Genomic DNA, 23,847 nt, shown 5'->3' with positions numbered 1-23,847 from the left:
CAGGAGCATTGTTGGCCCGTTAAGTGTGAAATGTTCTGCAGGGTCACCACAGCAGAATGAGGAAAGGTCGGAGTGTGTGCATGTGATGTATGTATGGATCATGTGAGCCTTAGCGTGGCTCTGTTTGGGAGCCTGTTTATATTCTCTTTAAAATATTTCCAGTGGATCTGCGTGCGCTGTGCTTCCTCACTCGCTTGTCGACCCTGTCAAGAGTGATGAGCTTGAGAATGAGAAACAGGTGTGTGTGAAATGCGCGGATCACTCCTTTATCTCTCTTTCACTCTCTTACTCCCCCTCCCTTCTCCCGACCTCTCTGAGACGGTCGTGTTGAGCTTTGTTTTATGACACGGGGGGGTGAAGGGAGGCGGGTGAGTAGAGAAAACACAGAAGGTGAGAGGATGACCGCTGAGTACGAGCAACACATAGCTGCAAAATTTGCTTTTTTTATTCTTTGCTTTTAATCACTTATTGTAGACAACTGCATGGGGCTGCTAATCAACAATTGCCCACAGCTAATCAAGAAATGATTTTCACTCAGAAAGGCAGTAATAAATAGAGGACCGGAAATAAAAGCATCACATTAAGTCATACAAATGTAATGTTTTCCCAGCTGCATGGTTCAAACATAAGGAACATCTTCTGGTGTTATTTTAATCTGACTGCATCACATGTGACTGTTAACAACATCGAAGGGGATAAAGCTGCTCAGATCATGGGTGTTATGTGGTAATGTGAGGCTATTACAAGCTGAAAGTCTGCTAAGATAATGTGTGAAGTGCACTGTTAAGATTCATTAATCAACAACAACAGAAGAACAATACTGATTAAAGCACAATCAATAAATCAATCAATCAATCGATCGCTGGATTGAGTTAACAAGTAGGCTAGGCTAGTATAACCAATCAGCATGAATGAAACTACTCAGTAGGCAATTAATTAATTTAGTCATTAATTATAAAATAAAATAAAGTCAACGCTGATGATCCTCTGGATTTTCATCTAACGCCACCAGCTGGTCAAGACCTGAATGTGTCCAATACTTTCATTTATAACCAAACATCTGTAAAAACTGTACTTTGTGTTTGGTGCCGATTAGCAAATGTTTGCAAGCTAACATGGTAAACTAGGTATGCTAAACCTTAGCATGATAGCGTTTCCAGTTGGCTTCACTTTTCAGACCCCAGAGGTAGCCCACTGACAAAACATTAATAACTTATTACTAGAGCCATTAGGTGCATGGTACTTTTAAAAGTATGCTTTATTTAGAAGTAGGCTATTGCATGCTATAATCACATAGGCTATTTCAAGACAGGCTACTTTAAAGGTCCCGTATTGTAAAAAGTGAGATTTTCATGTCTTTTATATTATAAAGCAGGTTTAAGTGATATATAAATAACGTTAAACTATCAAAATGCTCAATATACGGAGAAATACACTCTGCGTTTGAAACAAGCCGTCAGGATTTCTGTCCATTTGTGATGTCACAAATATACAATATTTAGACCATTACACGGTTTTAAACGTAAACACTCTAAATGTGTCACAGTTTATTTCCGGTTGCAGTGTATGTAAATGACATCAGCTGTCAGGATATAAACATGGACCCAAACTGTTGCCTAGCAACGCAATTCCGTTGCAATTCCATTGAAATGCACTAAAACGGAGCGTTTCAGACACATAAAGGCAGACAGTATGAGGAAAATAACGTTTTTTTTTAACATTACAGCATGTAAACATGTTCTATTAGAAACACAAAATACAAGTATGAGCCTGAAAATGAGCACAATATGGGACCTTTAAGCTAGCCTACATGCAACTTGATTCGATTAAATGATTTGACTACCACTAATATGCTACTACTCATACAATAATAATGTTTATCAAGCCAAATTACTTATTATGATATATTATTATATCTAACCCTGAAGTCTCCCCTCTAACCCACAACCCCCCTACTGCTCCACTCAGCTCCCTGCAGGGTGCACAGGAGTCAGTTTACACACACACACGCACACACACACACACACACACACACACACACACAGCCTCCTGATACCTGCCCCCCCCCCCACCCCTCCCTCTGTAGGACTCCCTCCCTCTTTACCGTGCTGCCATGCAGCGGTGCGTCAGTGTGCCAGCAGTCAGCAGTCCTCGCAGAGCACAGAGCTGCTGAAGCTCACCGTCTGTCACACAGAAAGAGAGACACAGAGAGAGAGGATCTCCGCACCTTCACGGGATTTGAAAGACAACAAGAGTGGATAAACTGAGCCAAGAAGGTGAGCGAGTTAGCAGACTGTCATGTTGAATGGTTCCGTTATAAGTGGATGGATGTGTGAAGTTTTTACGCGTATACCAACCTCTGACTTGATTCATCGGATCTGTGATCTTGCGCGATTATTTCCCACTTTCCTTCGTGCATGCTCTCATAACGTGGCAGCACTATATCACAGCTTTACATGGCACGGATTGCTCGCACATTAATTGACCATTATTGTGAATTGCATAAGCTGAAATGACCAATAACCAACAGCCTGGTAACCGATCTTATAATGCTGTGTGGCACTGAGTGTATGTGGCACTCACTGGTCACTTGCTTTGAGTTCATGGGCTACTTGGCATAAAATCCCTATATTACTATTAAAGTTCAATCCTAAATTGGATCTCTACTACCTAGAAATAGTACACGTGTTTGACCTTTTAAAGTTTACTACAGGATCACTTCAGTTTGTCTTCTTAAGAGTCATGCCTGCAGATCTTTATGGTGTGTTTATGGCCGGTGCCCTATAAGGCAAATTCTGCTTGGCAGTACATCTGTGTGATGGATGTCAGACTTTGTGTAGCTGGATAATCCATAAACAACCCACCAGGTTTATGGATCGACCCCAAACTGTTTTTTTGAGAACTTGACAATTGCTGCAATTCATCATCTAACCATGTAAACCTTGACTCTCTGGTTTAACTCAGCCTAGAAGTCCAACAGTCAGTAATAAACAGCTGCATGTATGTATGGCATGGAGAGAGATGACTGACCACTGTGCTCTGATTAAAGCAGATAACCTGCAGGCAGCAGGTTTCTCCCATCTTAACTCTGCTCTACACTAAATATTTACATCTGGATGAAATCATGGGAAAATGAGGCACTGGCTTCCAGACGTCTAATCAGGGTAGAAAAGTTTTGTAATGTTGAATTAAATTAAGCATTTTTCCTACCAATCAAACAACAAAATGCATGTCTCGTTTCATACTAATGAAAACATTATAAAGACAGTGTTACCTGAGAACCTACAAAAGAACAAAAGTAAGTTGGGGGACCTGAGGGCTCATTATGCAACTCTCCAAAACTGAAAAGACTGTCTCCTCCAAGGAGACAATCACATGCCCTCGGGGGTCAACTCCACCTTGACCCGCCTCCACCCCTCCCACCCCCACCCCCGACCTCTAACTCTCTACTGGTGTGTTTCATGCATCCTGAGTTGGTTTTAAGGAGCATATACAATTTAGGAGCCAGACTAAACAGACCACACATGTCCTGTAAACACATTCACCCTGAGATTCATAGGTGAGCACGTGTCGGTTTGGCCTGTGTGCAGCCGCAGCAGATTTAATTCATGCTTTTTGATGCAGATCATGAACTGGCAGTGATGAAACTTTACTGTTACTTTCCAGAGGGAGATGCAATCGTTCAATTCCCTGCATGAGGCAATACAGTGGTAGAAAGGCAAGGAACAAACTGACAAAGTGCATTTCGTTGCTCAATTTTTCTGAGCACTTTAAAGAGTCCATGTTGGCTAAAAAGATAAACTTATATAGTTTAGGGTGTGATCATCCTCAGGGCACTTGTTATGCATGATGACGTATAATGAATTACTTAAACGTAGATTCAGGCCCATTATCTCCCTACCTTTCCATGATTCAACTCTTGTTTTTCCTGAAAGTTTAAATGTGATCCGGCTTGCATCCCTGCCTCAAAGCTACAATGACTCATAGATCATAAACACCTACAGCCAACATCAACCCTTCATATTTAAACGCAGGATACAAACATCCCTCTGACTGAATTCCTACTTGCAAAATTACTGAGTGCAGCAATCGTAAACAGTGCCCCCTTTTTTTCTCCCCCGATTCATGTCTCAGTGCGCTAATTTTCCAGCAGTAATACGGCTGCATCTGCGTTTGATGCTGATCCCAGCGGAGCAGACGAGAATGTGTAACCCAGGGGCAGAGCTGCTCGCTGCAGTCTCCGTCTGGGGTGTTGACAGGACGCCTGACATCATTAACATGACTAAATGAAATGTAATTTAGGTCTTTGCCTTCCCGCTTGGCTCATAGCAACGGCAGTGATGTTGATGATGATGGTGTTGGTGGTGCAACACTTTAGAAAGCCTGGAGAGTCGTGTTGACTTTATGACTTTTGAGACACCAAACTTGCTGTCTAAACAGAAGCCAAGCAGCCACCATATTAGGGCTGGGACGATACACCTATCTCCTGATTCGATACTTGATATCACGATACTTGGGTGCCAATTCAATATGTATTGCGATTCTACAAGTCTTGTGATTCAATATTACGATTTATTGCGATTTTTCTTTTTTCTTTAAGTTGAATCATACACTTCTAGGGACTTTTACTGTGGAAAACATATAAATTGATGCAGTAAAAATGTTTGGCTGATTTGACCATGGAGATGAGAGTGACGGCTGGCTTGACTGCACGTTACCGCAATACGATAACGTTTCCTGTCCATGACAGAGTTAGTATGCAGCTTTAGCCGTGATATCTAGCTCTGCTTTTCCTGACAATGAGTGAAACCCAAAGTGTTTCCATAATTTACTGTATGTGTAGTGTTTACCACTTTGGATTTAAAATGTGAGGGTGCATGTCGTAACAACGCAGACCACCGTTGTTGTTTTGGCTCACTGCGGCCGGCTGCGTTTTGTTTTGGTGATGGATACGGAACGAATATGACGTCACATTACTCAGACTACAGCAATAAAAGCAGCTTCCTTCTACCTCCGTATAGACTCAAATGAAGCAAATATATAGATTCTGGCATTGAAAATCCCACCCCTACACCATATCACTGACGTCTTCATGATCTAGCACAGGTCAAAGACGGGAATATCTTGTGGGATATAATAGCACACAAGGGTTTCACTTAGCCTTTTATTTTCCAATTTTCTCCCCTAAAAAGAAAAATGTTTTTCGACGATCTACAAGTGTATAATCTGATCAGTTTGAACCACATCAGTGCTGACTGTGGAGGACGAGCAGAAGCCGCAAGATATTTCATGGTTTTAGTTCACAATGGGCCACTCATGTGTTTCTTATCACCTAAAGTTCAGCTGTACCACAGTCACATTCAAGGCATGGTTTTGCTTTCCCACAGAGCTTTGAAAGCATCACATTTTAAGAGGGACGTCAAACATTTGGTCTGTTTAATCCCCGTTTTGTTGCATGGTTACATGTAAAGACCCCCGAGTTATGGCGGGAAGCTCGAGTTTCTAATTAGAGAAGAAAACGTACCCTGTTAATGACATCATCTTCCCCTTGGCACTACGTGTTAGTGTGTGTTGCTGAACAGCAGCTGGTTTTAGACATTTGAGGTTCACAACAGTGTGAGACTTCAAACACACACACACAAACTGTGAGGCTTATAATTTAGCTTTATTGCTCCTTGTCGCCTTGTTTGGGCCATTGTGGAGACGAGTCTCTGGGAACGTCCTCGCTGACTGTTTTAAGGAAGAACCATTTCAAAAAGAGGAAGAACTTGTTAAAAAAAAAAAAGTCACAGTTACATCCAGCAGAAAAACAACGTATTCAGACAGGCACCCTATGATAAAGTAATACCCACTCTTGGCTGAAACGAGAAGTAAAACCTACCATCTGCTGTATGTACCAAGCTAGTATTTCTTCTGTTTTGTAAACACCAGAGTGTGGAATCATATTCATTGAAGTGATAATTTGATGAGCAAAGACATATTTAGCTTTTTGGAGTGAAACCGTCACTTGTTGGCTTAGCTCTTTAAAGATTTATGATGATGCTGCGCTCTCAGAAAAATGCCTTTGAATACATTTCAGCTTGCTAGCAGAAATGAAAATTTGCACCAAATGTTTGTATCTAACTTTGGAAGCGATATGGTCATTACCATAATCAGTCTTGTCATCCTCTGAGGCCCGAAGTCGGCTCTTACATCACTCACATCTCTACGGGGCTCATCACTCAATCCATAATTCATTGTGGGCAACGAAATCATGAAACATGATCTGACAGATCTCCATCTCCTGACAGTCCCCTGTGTTTGGGTGACAGCTGTGAGAGCAGCCCTTCTCCCCGTTTGCTCTCACATCCCCGTAATTGTTCACAGTGCGACCGGGCGCCTCTGTAGCTCTGCCACATCCCATCACACTCAACCGTGCCCGCGCTGCGTCCGCTCAACCGCGAGGAAGATGACACAGGCCTGGACATTCCCTCCGACAGAGGATGGGGGACCGTCGGTGCAGCTCCGCAAACTCTTCCGGCTCCTCCAGATGTTTTCTGATTCTGACAGGAGGCGAGGGAGGAGAGGAAGGGATGAGGAGGAGGAGCGGGGACGATTGGCGGGGGTCTCTCTCCGTGGCACTCGGGGGGCTGTTTGCCGAGAAGCAGGTCGGTCGATCGGTAATGAGAGAGGACAGCTGGCAGGTTCAGGGGAGGTTAACAGCTAAGTGTAGATGGCAGCGAGGAAAAACAGAAGAGCTCAGTCGAGGGCCTTTGTGTGAGGGATTTTTAGTGATTCTTTTCTTGTAGTCGGAGAAGTCATGCTTGTTTCAGGTTTTGTTTGGGAAGGTGGCAAAAGATTAATCCTGGATTTAAGGCCCTGAAAAACAGCTTTTTATTAAGAGCAATGGGGCATGAACTTAATGGTTATTTTACATGACACATTTTTGTATTTATGTTTTTGTCATTGCTTTTCTCACTGGTATGAAATGGAGAGGACTCACCTGAAAAAAGATGTGACATATTTTAATTTCTGCACCAATCAGGATTCAGCAACTGTTGAATGAAACTGTGATGACAGTCGTGGAGTTGTTTGCTTATGATTTCAGCACTGTCAAATTAGATCAAAACTGAACTACCCATTCCTGATGAAGCAGATTAGCAAGAGTTTTTGACCGTTAAACTCTTTATAAATATTAACTAAAGCTTATACTTTTAATGTTAGTTAATTAGTCATTACTATTTATAGACTGTATATAAGAAGTGGACGTAGTTACCGTGACATCATCCATTGTGTGGACTATGGTTTTGAAGCCTCGAGTTCGGCATTTTGACCGTCGCCATCTTGTTTTTTTGCAACCAGAAGTGACACAAGAGGGTGGAGCTAAGTACAACCAAACGCTGAATAAGACATTTTTAGGCGACCAAAATGTTACAATTAACTGTCGTGATCTGAAAACACACTGTGAAAGGGTTAAAGTTCTAAGACAAAAACGTAGACAATACCCAGATCGGACAATGCCTTGGTAACGACCTGTTAATCACAAGGTAGCCACGCACTAAAGCCTGCTTTATGGTCTATTTGACTCTAAATGGGACCAGAATTTACTAAATGAACATCATGCTGTATTGAAGAAGACTTTAAACTAGCTATTGAGACCATAAACTCATGTTTACAATGTTTACTGAGGTAATAAATCAAGTGAGAAGTAGGCTCATTTTCTCATAGACTTCTATACAATCAGACTTCTTTTTGCAACCAGAGGAGTCGCCCCCTGCTGGCTATTAGAAAGAATGCAAGTTTAAGGCACTTCAACATTGACTTCACTTTTCAGGAGGTTACCCACTGTTTGAAACCAAGTTTTCAGAGGCTTTAATACTTTACTTTAATGCTAACAAGCAAAACAAACACTTTCAATTAAACGAAAGACTTGTGCCCCCAAAAACAGGATTTCCCAATGAATCTGATCAAACAGTGTTCAGCTGGGCAGAAAGCAAATCAATGCTGACACATTTTAAGTGGTGGAGAGTATGTAGTAACGCAGTAGGGGGGGTTGGATGGTTGGATGGGGTTTGACACTACAGTCACAGACGACCCAGTATTTGGGGACACGGCACAGCTGGAGCAGCTTTAAGCTCTAACCAACCCCAAACAATCCCTGTCCTCACAAGTCGGTGCTACAGTATAACGTTTTACTGCTAACATCAGCAACATGTGTTCAGAATAATTCTACAAATGTTGTGTGGATGTCCTTTTGGCCTCCTGGTGTGTCTGTGTGAAAAGAGGGTGGTGTTAAACAGATGTTACACTAATTTGCTTTCTTTTTAGTCGCTGTATTGAGTTCTGCTTTCCAAGAATTGAGCATCAGCCAAATCTCCCCTCTGGTGTCCAGCTTTCCATTCATCGATCCACCCTCTTTATGTACATCTATATATGTTTATCCATCAACAGTGTTGTGTGGCCTTTTATTGACCTGGTTTTTAGGAGGTTTCACTCAGCTCAAATGCGACACAGGTGTATGATTTAACACCACTTACCATGTTTTGACATTTTAGCAGCTTTTTGGGAGTCTTAACAGCCACCATCCACCGAAGCGTCTTTTATCACTTTGTTGAAGCAGACATATGCCTGACAGAGTGAGAAATGTGCCGACTTGTGTGAAATGAAACATCTGGCGGCTGGCCAGACAGTGCTGTCTTTCAGAGCGTTCTCACCAGCTGAGAGCTTAATGAGGGAGCACAGTGTGGGAGCAGGCCTTCATAATTTAAGACTCCAGGAGATTGAGGGATGTGCCCAGATTTCTGCCTATGCACTGTGCTGTATAAACAGCCTCAGGACAGGCTTTTTTAGGGGAGATCTGTGTTACCCTGAGTTGCAAAGTGCATTCCCAGTCCAGGGCTGTGCTGCACATACACACACTGTGGTTTGTACTGCTGGTCACATAAACCAGGCTGGCATGTGGAGGGAGCAGCAGCGGTGGTCATAATTTACAAAACAATGCTGTCCAGAGCTGGGACGTCTACTTGATGTAGCCCAGATCTGGACACACACACCCTCTCTTACTGTCTCCTCCCACACAAACATCCATATGACACACTGCACACTGTGGCTACACTCAACCAAAGATTTTGACCAATCAGCTCAGCGATTTAAAATTAAAATTGTTGCACTAGTCTAGGCTGTTCTCATACACCTTTCGTAGCTATACCTACGAAAAGTAATGCACTGTAATGCATATATATCCCATAAAATCAATTTGTATGTAATCCATGTAATTGTGAACCAGGAAGTTTATGGTGCGACAAACGCCGCTGCGTAGGGATGACAAAAAACATCAGACTTTTGTCCAGGAGGTCGGTGTTCATATCCCAAACCAGAAGTCAACATTGATTTATTTGTCATGTAACTTCCATACTTAAGTTACGCCACTCCGGGAGTTATTTTAACCCAAACCACGATATTTTCCTAAACCTAACCAAAGTTGTTTCCTGTGAAGATAGAAGTTTATTTTGAAAAGACTGGAGCGGAAATGCTGGACATTCGTAGGAATACACACACAAAATAAGGAATATGTTTTTCTAAGAATTTCATTTAAACCGTTGTTTGAGGATACATTGACTAGTATTGTCTTCTATCAAGCCCAAGGAACAGTGCTATAAGTTGTTTTTTGGCCAAGTGGCCACAGTTGGAATTGCAGGCCATGTGACATAAAAAGGATTTTGATATATACATCAATTTCAAAAGAAACAGCTTTAAAACTAAGGAGAAAATTACCCGACCTTCATTCACATTTTCAAAAATTGCTCTTTTAAATAAACAGAATATGAACCCTCAGGTCTAAAGTTTTAAAAGCTACACTGGACTGTACTATGTAGGGCTACGACGATTAATCTGACGATTATTGTCTTGATTAACTAATTTGGTATATAAAATGTCAGAAACTAGCAATATATGAGCCGTCTTCAAATTACTTATTTTGTCCGACCAAGAGTAACCAATAGGGGACTAAGAAAAACAGCAAATTTATATACTGTACATATTTCAGACGTCAGAACCTGTGAAGTTTTGGCACTTTATCTTAAAAAGTTACTTTAACAATTATCAATATTATTTTCTTACTCGATCAAGTAAGCTCTATCAAAACATTATTTTTGCATCTGTGTAGTGGGTAGTCAGGCAGGCTCAACCAGAAGAGACACTAATGTGCATTTAATATGAGGGATAGAAACTGTTTTGGCATATTCTCAGAGTGAGTAGCTTTCATTGAAATGGATGAGCTGCTATTTTAGGACACATTTTCTAGTGTTTAATAGATCTATGCTCCAAAGATGAGTGCAGTCGTAGAAAATGTTGTCCTTATTAACAAGTTATCTCCCACCAAAGTCTTTCTGGGTGTTTGGCTTTAACAATAACACATTTTCTGTACAGTTGTTAAATGAGGATCCAGGTAGACGTCATCTCCTTAAGTGCACGAGTTCACCCATTAATAGTTCAATCATCGACAGTGAGGTATCGCAGCCGGGCTGAACATTCCTGGACTGCGAGGTAGGTTCAGGTGTCTCTGTGTTACAGTGTGGGTTATTAGGTTTCCTGGCACAGTGCACCTGGTAGTGTTGAGATCATCTCAGTGACTTTTGGGTCACTTATGTCAAACTTTGAGCTTCTATTGGAATTGGATTGTAGTGATTCTCATGATCTAAAACTGAATTTTAAGATACATTTTTGAATCAAATGTTGGTCAGACTTTCAGAGGCAAAGCTTGAGTACAGTTATTTTTGCTTGGAAAACTGTAGCTGAAAAAGTAAACACAGAGTGACTCATAAAACTTTATAGGTCAGAGCTGTTTAATTATCAACGGTACCAGCACTCTTAGCTGAGAAGAAAAAGGAACTCACGCAGCCTGTTGATAAAAACAAGAATAAATGTGAACATGTTATCTCAGCAGACGTTATCTGTGTTAGCACTGTATGGGTGTTACAGCGAGTGTTGATAAAGGCCTGACTTACAGTATAATGGCTGTTACAGGTTGACTATGTCACACCTTAAAGCAGTCAATGAAATCTCAATTATTACCTCAAGATTAGTGGAATACAGCCAGCTAACTATTATTTTCACTCTTGATTAAGCTGATGATTTTTTATTAAACTTATAATGTAGTCTATAATATAAAAATCAGAGGTTACCAGGGTTTTTAGCTGATTATTAACCAGTTTACAAACCGGTTGGCCAATAAGCTACTGTTTTACAAGCTAATTAGCTGTTATGTTTAAAACTTGTGTTTACTCAGTTATTGTGTGTAAAATGTGAATTCAGAATTTTGTAGGCTTCTGTGTTTTCACTTTTTTATGAGTTTCGGCAAATTTTACAAACCAGCTAATATGTTAATAACACAGACTGTATATAAGAAGTGGGCATAGTCACCGTGACATCACCCATTGTTTTGTGGATTGCCGTTTTGAAGCCTCGAGTTCGGCATTTTGACCGTCGCCACTAAAGTTACACAAGAGGGTGAAGTAAGACATTTTTAGGCAACCAAAAAGGTTATGATTAACTTTCATGAACTAAAAACACACTGTGAAAGGGTTAAAGTTCTAAGACTGAACATCATGCTGTATTGAAGAAGACTTGAAACTCGCGATTGAGACCATAAACTCATGTTTACAATGTTTACTGAGGTAATAAATCAAGTGAGAAGTAGGATCATTTTCTCATAGACTTCTATACAATCAAACTTCTATTTGCAACCAGAGGAGTCGCCCCCTGCTGGCTGTTACAAAGAATGCAAGTTTAAGGCACTTTCGCATTGGCTTCACTTTTCAGACCTGGAGGTTTCCCACTGGCTAATAAGCTATTAAGCTGATTATAAGCCAATTAGCCTAACTTACTTAGATTACTGGCTAACTAGCTGTTACATTTAAAGGTTTTTGGTTATTGTGAACATGTCTCGAACGGTCATCTAATATTGACATGCACTTGCACACATACACCCAGTATGTTCCTGAGTGGCACGTATCTTATCACTCGTCATCTCAAAGTCTGCACAGGCATATAGCTTCTTTGGTTCGTGGCTCCAGAGCTCAGCTGTCTCTGCGATGATTTGTTTCGAATGACAAAAGAGCTGCAGCAGGGAGTTAAGAGCCCATCTCGTCCATTTTACGGTTTGGGAGGAGGCCTATTCAGGTCGGGGGTCCCTTAAGTCGTCCCAGGTGGCCTCCTGCTGCTCCACATAAATGTGGAGCAAGCCCCTAGGTAGCCCCCCACCGTAGATCAAGCGGCTAATGGTGCTCAAGGCCTCACAATGGTGATAGGATTTACAGCTTGCTGCCAGGCTTTGTCTTTGAGGGGACAGTAGGGGACATCTCTTGCATTTTACTGTCACCATGTTGTTATTTGTCCCTTTCCCTCCCTGACTAATGAGGCAGAGCAACCAGGTCAAGACTTATCTGTAGACCTGGAGGAGGACCATTGTTGTGGCTCATTAATAATGCAAAGAAAGGCCGGTATGTCTCGTCGTTTGGATAATAGAAGAAGACACCTCCTTTTCTTTGTCCCGCCCCATAACAGACTTCTATAGGTCTGTAGTGTTGGTTACTCATGAATCGTGGCTCATTAGTGGCCATGCGGATGCTTTATATTCACACTGTAGAGAATCGATGTGCACAGATGCTTTGTCATGACATAAAGAGCTCGGGTTAACGTTTGAACATTCAGACATTTCCGTCCATTAGTGATGATTGTTAGTCCGTGTCATCCTTGAGAGCAGTGCCAGATGTTAGCATAAAGAAAGTGAGGCGACAGAGAAAGAGAGGAAAGACATTAGAAGTGGCCAGTTGGTTCCTCGTCGGCAGCAGATGCCTCTCATCTGTCCGAAGATTAATTTGACAGGTAAGCGTGCTGAATTCATTCCCAGGAGCTTCAAAGGGGGTCCTTGGGAATTTATTAACCTCTTATCTTGTGTTTACCTCGCTGAATACATAATTCACACTGAAGCTTCCTTTAACCTTCTGATCCGAGGCCAGCTAGTTTGTCTTCGGATACGCCCGGCGAGCCCAGATGAAGTTATTCTTCTCTTGAAGCAAACAAACACTTCCTGGATTTTTGTTTGGTGTTTAACTTCTTTCTGGGGCGCTGCTTTCACATCAGAAAAATAAGCATTTTTTCATTGTCAAATATGTGTACGTGACAATGTAATCGTTAGCAATGCGTAGGCATGACCTGCTTTGTGTTCTCAAGGGGTCATAACGCAAACAATGCTGTTGATTAGAAGGAAATTTGAAGTTCACGGTCCCTTCCCATGACAGGTCTCTGTCCGAGCATCTTGATGTAGCACGACACAAAACATCTGGTTCCTCTTTAGCTGCATGGGGGCGCCTGGATAAGCCTCCCCTGCAGGCTGGGCCATCCGCTTCACAGGGAGGACACGGGGGAGGCAGGAAAGGAGGATAGAGGGCAGACAGACAGACAGAGGGGAGTTTTATTAAAGAATGGAGAGTTAAACAGTGTAAGAGAGCGGTCACACATTTAACGTGCTGAATTGATAATCCTGGAGTTTGTTAATGTTTGGATTCTGTTGTTGTCTTTTGCACCGCAAGTCCCAGAGATCAGTTTCAGAATGAGATGTTTGACATTTCTGCAGACATTTCACTTCTTTATTTGTATGTTCACGAAGGCTTCATCTGCCGACAGTAACTATCCACTTGGTCATGTTGTTAAATCTTATGTATTATTTATTATAGAGCCAGAGACTGACCTTGTGCTACCTGTAATAAGGCCCACATAGAGCTGTCTAATACATATTTAGTTGTGAATGGACCAGCGTGCTTGTTGAATCGTTGAACAGCGGGTGAAACCTTCTGCCCCCATATCATTCCAACATCAGAATTGGAGGCAACTGACATTTTCTGTACATTTCTGAGACTAATACTTGAACAAGCGTACCATTTCACGCAGAAATAGGTGAGGAAGTATCCGGTGAACTTCTCTTTCTAGCTGTTGCACGTGTATATTTCATAATTCACAACTACAGAGGGAAACAAATGACGACATAGTGCACAGATCCCTTTTGTATTATAACAAGTGGATAAAAAGAGGGTCAATTTTTTTTTTTTATTGGTAATGTTTGTATATGAGAGAGGATCTTTCTTTTGAAAAATCAATAAGAGTGCTTTCACAAGCCAACATTAGTCCATTTTAATTGAACTCTGGTGCAGTGGATGGGTCCAACAAACACAGGACTTTCGCCCAGGAGGCCGCCGTTTGTGTCCTGTATGAAACTAAAAATAACGTTCACTTACGTAGTCATTTAAAGCCAAATCATGATGTTTTCTTACTAAACCCAACCCAGTGATTTGGTTGCTTAGTAGTGTTGTTGCGTTTTTTGTTTTGTTTTGTTTACAACGTTAACCACATGTTTAAAACATAACTGAGAAAGCAATTTAGTTGTATGGGAATAAATTTAGTTGGAGACGGGTTTGCCTATTTTGTTGTATCACATTGTGACCCCTCCGATTTATCTTGTAACCACTGCTCCATATGAAAATGTTGTTGGAAAACAGCGTCAATATATGAACAAAATCAATCCTCATAAATAAAACATCTTGTTTGGCAAAAAGTGTTTGAAGATTGCACTCAGACGCAGGGAGTACACAGTAAATAGAGCAGGAGAGAGACAGGGTGTATACAGGAACAGAGTGATGCAGTAGGGAGGGAAATGAGAGGGTGAGGAGGCCCTGTGGCATATACAGGAGCTGGAGAGAGATGAAGAGTGGGAAGCAGAATGAAAGACACAAGGTTAGGTAGCTTTAGGAAGGAGAAGGTGGGGGGGGTTTCACTATAGAGATGAGAAAGAAGGGAAGGGTTTAGAGGTTAATGACAACCTACAGTGAGAGACGAAGAGGTCGAGAGAGAATCTACAGCCTACAGCACGTCTCACGCTTTTCACAAACCTCGAGATCACAGGAGAAGGTGCTGGGTACTAATCTGGCTCATTAAAGTCAATGGAGCTAATGGTGGCTATTGTTCTCCAGCGAATTCCAGCTGAGTCACTGGTTCACTCCGTATGTGTGTGTGTTGTCAAACGTAACCTTTTCATCACGCACATTTCCTTTCCCTGATGTACCAGCATCCTCTATTTTATTAATTTCTTGTGTGTGACATTGTGTCCATAACAACCGTCAGTTAGCATTGTGACTCAGATTTAGTCATATGATGTCTGAGATAGCACTTGGAGCAATGGATGACCTTCGAAAGCGACTGGTTTCCTTCAAGCTCGTAATGTCAGATTCGAGGAAGGCACGCGAGTAGAACCAAAGAAATGGGACAAATATTGTCCATATTGTTGTGGATTTCAAGGTTATGACTGTTGGGTCAGTGTAGGGATTAACAGTTGCTGTATTCATACAATTTTGCATACCATCCCCCTCAATAGAAACATCAGGATTAATGACTTTGTTTAGGCTCCTATGGCGATAATCCTCTTTAATGCTTCAATAGCATTAGCTTGCACCTTTTTCCATTTTGAACACAGATGGGGAACAGATTGTTCTGGAAGAAAGGTGTCTAATAAATACCCAAACCCCGGCAGCAACACCGTAACCTCTAGTCCCACTTCCTCCTCATTTTCTACCCATGTTTCTCATTTCATGCCCTTTCTTCCCTTTCCACACCTGTTGCGAGACATTTTTCCCGGAACTCTACCTAAACAATGGATGACGTTCCCGAGCTCTGACAGCCCGACATCTGGAAAAAAACAACTAGTTGGCTGTTGCCCCCTCACCCCCTCCTCAGTGAATTTATTAGTGGCATGCCATTTGACAGGCTGGAGCTTCTGTGTGAGCAGACTGAACGAGGTAGAGTTACATGAACGTGAAATGTCACCTTCTAATGTGTCAATAGTAGTTTAGTATTTAGTAGTAACAGACTAGAGCAGTGTTTCACAAACCTTTTTTTCTGGGTAACCAGTTTTTTAAAAATTACAAACCATTGTGACCGAATTCACAATAGGCCTTGTATCTATAAATCTTGAGAGGAGCAAATTTGTGAACGTTCCTGACTATTTTTACTGCCATTTCCACATCACCTTTTATTGTCTTGAGTAGTTAACCAGCCATTTCTAAGAGACACGTTTCATAAATCACAACTTTGTTTTATGCACGCGTCACTGAAAACATATACACATGTTAAATACTTTATAAATGAGACCAAATAAATGCATTCAGGCAGAGTTATAAGGCTCTTGTTTTATTCCTCTCATCAAACAGAATGTACACTATAGCCTTTCATATTAGATTCAGTGTTACAAATAGACTACAATTATCAGGACAATACGAACTTGTATTTGTCATATACATACAGGTACATACATGAAATGTGACTTCTGTATTTAACCCATCCTTAGCATAGTGGGTTTCTGTAAAGCGCCTGGGAAGAAATTTGGGGTTAAGTGTCTCGCTCAAGGACACAGCCGCCGCAAAAATAATAATAAATAAAAAAACTATGGAAGAAATTCTGCAAATTTATTTGGCAACCCTGATAAAATCTCCTGCAACCCACCTGTACGTCCCGACCCAGTCTTTGGGAATCACTGGACTAGAGAGTTATACTAAAAGTGTAGAAAATTTTAAATTTTTTGAATTCCTTAGTGAAATTAATATTTCCTTAATTGCAGCTAATGGGCTTATTTGCCAAATAAAAGAAATAAACGGACACTATTCTAATGTGAAACATGATCATTTTGCTAACTGCAGTATATTTCATAAAGAATGTCTATAAACATACTGCTGGTAATTTGCTGATCTACAGATGTGTTTGAGTTTGGTTACTTTGGTTTATAACTTTGTCTTAAGCTCTGAAGTGGCACACGTTACTGCAAAAAACAACTTCTCTCCACTTTATCCAGTTATTTAATTTTTCATTGAGTCCTAAACTTATTTTCTTTAAACGAGAGAGAAATCTGCCAGGCTTTAGTTTCCAAATTAAAAGAAATTGCACTGGGACTAAGTGAACTCATCTCACTTAAGTGGTAGAAAATTCAAAGTTTATTTATAGATTTATTTTCCTTTGAGAAAACAAATTTTCGTTTTGCTTATTTCAAATCGTTTTGATTCAATTTAAGTGTCAGCGGGCTAAATTCAGTCATGTTGTCTTATGTTTGAATGTAGCTCCTGACCTTCGCTGCATGCCCTTCTGTCACACTGTTATTTTACTATCTTTACAAATCAGTAATGCTTTATAAATATCGGACGGAAAACCCCGGGGTTAAGTGTTTGCTTGTGTTTGCCACTATCCGTGGGGTCATATGGTTTGCCTTAAATGATGAGACGTGGATCCTTTTTCCTGCCAAAGGAGGTTGTTCATTGTTTTACCTCATGTGAAGGAAAAGTTAAAATAGCATTTGATAACAGACCTGAGGGAACAATAAGACCCTCCTGTCGTGTAGCGCAGCACATGGAGCATTTATCTCTCCATATGGACTCTTGATACTTTTTGAAGGGAAGTGAATGAGAAACAGGCTCCACTTGTGCCTCTGGGTTTATATATAACAGCTTCAAGATTAAGAGACGTGTTCTTTGTCTTCACAGTTTGCACGTGGCGAACTCGCTGCTTCTTTTTTTTGGGAAAAAGGTGCAGAATAAGAGAAAGGCTGTGACCCTTATTCATTTACAGGGAAGCCTCTTATTGCCTCGTGCTGACACACATACACATACATGCCTATAAGCTCAGGTGCAAAACTAGAGCAGATACACAAATATACCCATGACTGCGTGCACATACATGCACACATACATAGACACATGATAACTGGGTTGTTTTAATGCTATAAATACTCCTCGGGTAGACCCTGTCCCATTATAGACAGCCTCCTCCAGGCTCCCAAATCCTCATATAGCAGCAAACTGTAAAAGATAAGAAACGTCTCTCTTCACAGAACACATCATAAATGCAAAATGGGGCAGTCCCTTTCACCGAGTCACGCCTTATCTGTGTTCGGTTTAAAGTGTCGTGTAACTTTTTTAGTGGCTTGTTAATTTGAAGAACAAGCTGTTTAACTGTGACTATGAAAGCGTTATTGCTTCTGACGTGTATTGGTTTAATTAAGCAGAACTTTAAGGTGTTAAATTACAATGAGCTCAGTTTAATTTTCAGTTGAGATGTTTATTTAGGACTTTAAAGAGGAGCTATTATGTTTATTTTCAGGTTCTTACTTGTATTTTGGGTTTCTACTAGAACTTGTTTACATGCTTAATGTTAAAAAAACGCTTTAGTTTTCTCATACCGGCTGTGCTGCAGCACCTCTTTTCACCCTCAGTCTGAAACACTCTGCCGAACCAAACTCTTCGGACTCCGCTCCAGCTCCTCTCTAACTAGCTCTGGCTGGTATAATGCAACTGTGTTACTTGGTGACATCACCGCGTTACGGAAGGAAAGGCAGGACTTCAAGCAAGGCGTTTCAGGCAGCTCAGGAGCAGTGTTTCTGTAGAGAAGAGACTTTAGACTTTGTAACTTTGCAGACCTTTTACAAGCACAAAAAAATTATATAACACACTAAAGCAAAGGGGACAAACATAATAGTTCCTCTTTAAAGCGGTCGGCTACACTGAAAAGATTGTCATTTTACTTGAATTACTTGTCCTGGTATGTTGAATAAATATAAAGACGTTCATACAACAATGATTTTAAAAATGCTACAAACTACAAAATAAGACTGTCTCTGCTTGCCAGGTTTTCTCTATGATCAGTCATACAGGATGTTGTATTTGTTGCCATTTTTCTTGGCCAAATCTGTCCAGAAATAAAAATAATTCAGTACAACTTCCTGTGCAGAAAACAGGTGGGAGGCAGACACGTCATCATGCGCCTGGACAACAGACATTGTTGCATCCATTCATCTTTCATCCAACACTTTCAGGATGTTGCAAAACTGTCTGGACACCAGACATCTGAGATTTTTAAATAAAAAAAATTAACTTGGACAGACACAAATTAGTGACAAAGGAAACACATTTTACCTCACTTCTAAGATGTTACTGGTTCACCTGCAACATGTACTGTAGTTGAACCCATTCCTGTTTACTCATTGGCTTAGATAGGAGTGTCAGCTTCTAATAGTAATGTGCTTCATGTGTTTAATATGTAAGGTACACATGTCAGCTCTGCATTGCTGCCTGCTCCAGACATGTAACTCCCTCTAGCTTTAAATAAGTACAATCTGAGCTGAGCCATCTGGTCTCTGTAGTTTGCCCCGGAGAGTAACACTTCCACCTAAAACCCACTCTTTCTCTCTCTGTGTCTCCCAGGATTCCACGCAGGTGAGGCGAGGACAAGGACGAGATCTGCATCTGCCCCATCCGTCCATCAACAAGCCAAGTGCCACGGTGCCGGCCGCCCTCAGGTCACCTCAACCACATCGGGCGCCAAACAATCAAAGTCTTGACCCGGCGTCCCTCAGACAGAACTGCACAAAGCAAATATTTGAGGCCATTATATCTCATTTCTCCAGGCCGCCGTCACTGGAAAGATCAACAGTGAAGGGTGTTGTTGGGAGACGGAAGGAGAGAAGAAAAAAGTGGGGGAGGAAAAAGTAACCCTTTCAAAGTGCACCCTGCCTGCTATTTCTGCTGCGGTGTGGGCAGGGAGCGTCTCATTTGGGAGTGCTCTTGGCTGACAAGAAAAGGACTTCCCTGTGCCTGTCCAAATGCCTGTGTAAATACTGGATAGAGATATCAATTTGTCTGGGCTCTGACCTTACCCAACAAAGAGACTGGAAGCTATCTATAGAAAACGTTACAACAACCTTGGACTCTGTGGTCTCCTGAATTGCTACCTTTCTATTACCCTTCAAGAGCTGTGAGAACAGGAATGAGAGCGGCCAACGTTTTCTACACTGCAGATTTGATGTCTTCCCCAGCTTACTGAATCAACATGAAGCCCCTAACGCCAATTGGATCCCCCTCTCCCCTGAGGCTCCTCAACAAGGGTCCAGACTACCTGCGCAGGCAGATAGACGGTGGAGGCTACGGCCGCTCAATCAGCGCCGTTGAGAGACTTGAGGCAGACAAAGCCAAATATGTTAAGAGCCAGCAGGTGATCAACACCAAACAGGAGCCTGTGCTGGTGCCCTGTGCCACCCCACCACCGCAGCCCCGGCGAGCTATATCCATCCCCGGCAGCCTGACGCCTCGTCTTCCACCACGCCGTTCGTCCAACACCCCCTTCTCTACCCTTTCTGGCTCATTCACCTCAAGAGATGACAATGAAAATGAGGACTCTAGGAAGGAGAACAGACGGACTTCTGTTGACGTTGAGGCGCATAACAGGAGCAATGTGATCAAAGCACTGCCTCCCAACCCCAGGACGCCTCCTGGAATCAACGCCTTGGTAGCGCCGCACAGCGCCCCCGTGCTCAGAAGAAGCACGGGCAAACGCATGCTGAGGCCAGACTCCCTCGTCATTTACAGGCAGAAGAAAGAGTGTAAGAGCCCCGGCGGTGCAGCAGAGAACAATAACACGGAATTGAAGGGCTACAGTTTTGTCCGCCGCCTCTTCCAGGGCTCCATGAGGGAGAAGGGTAGCGGATGTGAAGGCAGGATCCAGAAGATGGTGATCGGTGAAGAGAAAGCGCCATCGCGGGATGGAGACTCCCGCATGTCTTGGAACAATGACAAAGACGCTACGGACGGAGGACCAGGGAGCAGGAGGTCTAGTAAAACTGACCAAGAACGCAGCCCAGGGTCGATCCCCAGCCCCGGGTTTAGCTGTACACTTGAACGGACTAAGAATGGATTTACAAATGGTACCAGTGATGGTATCGCCAATGGCAACCACTCAAGTAACCACGATGATGAGAATGACCCATGGAAGCGGGCGTCACCCCCACCGGTACCCAGAAGGCAGTCCGGGGAGTTGCGGCGCTCCAAGTCCGACCTGCGTCTGCGCTGCTCAGTAGCGTTATCAGAGCAGGAGCATTTCTTTGACTACTGCGGGCTGGACGTAGACATGGTTGAGCGTCTGGGCCGAGCGAACTTCCTCTCGGGTGCCAGCTCCATAGACACGCTTTCGTTGGCCCTCCGCAGTGTAGGCGGGGACGGCTGCGGCGGCTCAGAGCCCAGCGAGTTCTCCCAGCACTCAGGAGATGGGCTGTTTCAAGAGGAGCTGGCCGAGCAGCTTCCTACTGGTGTGTCAATCATTGAGAGGAATGCTCGCGTCATCAAGTGGCTTTACGGGTGTAAGAACGCTGCTCGAGAGGGACCCAAAGAGTCTACTGTTTAATATAGGGAACCATGTGCCGTGGAGTGCCGAGAGTCTTAAGGTGTTCTCTCTAATAGGGTTGGGGCGATACGTTAAAAATTTTCCAGCCGACCATCGTCAGCCCAACATGATTGCCAATATACTCACACAGTGTGTGCGGCATGGGGCGCACCCCCTCTCCCCCTCCCCCACTGCTGTAGTTTCAGTTTGGAGACCAGCTGTTCTTGTGGCGGAGCAAGCACACACTTCATTTAAGCTTGACAGAAACAAAATAAAACTCACCAAGACCCTCTTGGTTAGTCTTTCCAACAATCACCAACTCTGGTTTGGTCAAAATAAATCCGAGTTAGATATGAAAATATGCCGGCTTACGCACTATTTCTCCCCACGATTAAATTAGCAAATTAAAATGACAAACATTGCCCAAAGAATCAGCCAAAAAAAACAGAACAACCGGCGATGTACTCGCCAATCGACAATAGCTGATATAATCGTCTAATCGCCCAACCCTACTTTCTAACGAAAGAAGAGTTTGCTGGTTTCTTTTCTGATAAAAAAAAAAGTAAAAGCCAAGGCATTCATGTATCCTATCTCAGAGGGAAGGTGCAGGCCTTTACCCTTTGTGCAGAAATTTGCTGGTGCACTACAGACGAAAAGACTTCAAAAAGCATTGAACCATCACTGAGTTTCACTTGAATTTCAACAGCAACATTCAGTATGGGCTGTGATCAGCTAGCAGCATTGCCACAATGCATCATAGAAGGAAAACATAAAACTAACAAAATATGATTTCAAACAAATGTCTCTGACTTAGGGTTTGTTTCAGCCGCTAATGTCTGCACGTAGGGTTGGCACTCCATGGCACACGATTACCTATACTCCCTTGTTCCAAAGAGACGGTTTCTTCAAATGAGAGGACAACAACTGCTACTAGTTATCTCCGGTCGAATTGATATATTGTATTTATAGATTTGATGGACGTATTGTGTGACAGAACCTTACTGGTGAATGGACTATTTCTCCCAGTGTGTGTGGCTGTGTGTGGAGTAGACGTTGATGTCCTCTCCATTTGTAGTTTATTTTCAGTAAACTGATCTGAAATCAGCCCCCCATGATCCCTCACAAGGCACATGAGTGTATCTTTGTCACGATACAGTGGACACAGTTTATTGTCCTTGACACCAAACACTCTCCCCTAATGATTAAATTAAAATGGAAAACCACTAAGCTATGTTTTTTTTTCTAAACTGGAAAACTGTTGTGTGAGTGTGAAGTGAACCATGAGTACCTCATTCGGATCTGTCCCAGTTTAGTTTGTGTGTTGCTTTTTTTTTTTTACTCCTTAAAACGCAGGCGTTGGAACAAACATGCGAGGCACCCCTGTGGGGTTGTTAATGCACTGAACTGGACAGAGAGGGAGGAAATGGAAATAGAGATATAGCTTGGACTCTTTACAGGGATTCATCTCATATATGATGTTAAAACACTGAGCTGGATTCAAAGGAGCACCTGCATCGTGGAAGACCAGGAGCGGGTCATTTTCATCATTTTCATGTCATTTTCTAAACCCGAAAGAGGGTCGAATCTCACGCAGTATAAACACTGTCCAATAATCACTTGTGACACACAGTCATTGATTACCACAGCTAATGCTTCATGTGTGTTTAGTGCTCACAGCTGTGTAAGCTATGTGGTTGCAAGATGAGCAACTGGGAAAAGAGCTGGACTTTTGCAAGCAAATGTAAGCACAATGAGAATTTAAATCTCACAAATGAAGTTTCAAAAAATGAAGAATATTTCATGAAAATAATATATTCACCTCCAAAAGTAAAAGGAGCTTGAGATGTCAAACTCTCACTGGGAAATGTTTTTAGGATGTCACTTTTACCATCTGGCAGTTTACAGACGTTTAACCTTCCCAGCTGGCTCAGTCAGCCTGTTTCCCATCAAAACAGGCAGGGGAGGCTTCCTCTGATAACCACAGATCCTACCTCACTTCATCCATCCTTCAGTGATTCTCACTTTATCTCCATGAAAGGTCATTTCCATTGCTTGGCCTGGAGGATGCCACTGAAATATGAACTGGGGGTCTGCCGAGGTATGCGGAGGTTAGACTGAGAGGCGTTCTGGGATGAGAATTACTGAACCCAAGGGCACGATATATTACTACATGTGATAAATGAACACAATTACTTGCAGCTTTGATGTGTTTGATTTTCTGTACTCATCATCAGCATGGCACACTCCTTAAATCCCTTCAACCAGGACTTTTTTTTGTGTTTATATCTCCCTGTTGAAAACCATTTGGTTGCATGTTTACAAAGTGGCTCTATGAAATTCTGAATCTCTTTTTTGTATTTGATATATATATATATATGAGAGATTTAGTTTTTAATTCCAAAGAGGTTTGTGTATGATGTACACAGCAAATAAACACAAAGAATGAAATAATTGTGTGGAGGTCATTTCTTTGTGGTCTATTTTTGGGTGATAAAATTGTTTTAATTTTCCTGCGTAAATGATACTTTAAAAATGTTGTAACTTTCACTATTTGATGAAAATCCTGTAAATATTTATATATAATATATTAGCCTACATTAAATTACAGCAGCCAGTCAATAT

General features: G+C 42.1%; 2 protein-coding genes across 2 annotated transcripts in view; one reads left to right on the top strand and one right to left on the bottom strand.

Annotated features, from left to right (window-relative positions):
* Positions 1-23,847, bottom strand: part of s100a1 (S100 calcium binding protein A1) — a 356,523-nt gene that overhangs the window by 6,273 nt on the left and 326,403 nt on the right. The window lies entirely within an intron of this gene.
* fam110d (family with sequence similarity 110 member D) lies at positions 2,129-23,670 on the top strand. The gene is made up of 2 exons (XM_074653040.1): positions 2,129-2,276; positions 19,275-23,670. The coding sequence occupies exon 2, from the start codon at positions 19,900-19,902 to the stop codon at positions 21,244-21,246; it is 1,347 nt and encodes a 448-aa protein (XP_074509141.1). The 5' UTR covers positions 2,129-2,276; positions 19,275-19,899; the 3' UTR covers positions 21,247-23,670.

Source organism: Sebastes fasciatus, chromosome 12 (assembly GCF_043250625.1).
Source record: "Sebastes fasciatus isolate fSebFas1 chromosome 12, fSebFas1.pri, whole genome shotgun sequence".
Classification (NCBI taxonomy): Eukaryota; Metazoa; Chordata; class Actinopteri; order Perciformes; family Sebastidae; genus Sebastes; species Sebastes fasciatus.
The sequence above is the reverse complement of the archived record's forward strand: the minus strand, read 5'-3'. Positions and strand labels throughout refer to the sequence as shown.

What these genes read in the sequence shown, in the direction of transcription:
- fam110d (XM_074653040.1), top strand. Translation starts at nt 19,900, where the DNA reads ATGAAGCCCCTAACGCCAATTGGATCCCCCTCTCCCCTGAGGCTCCTC.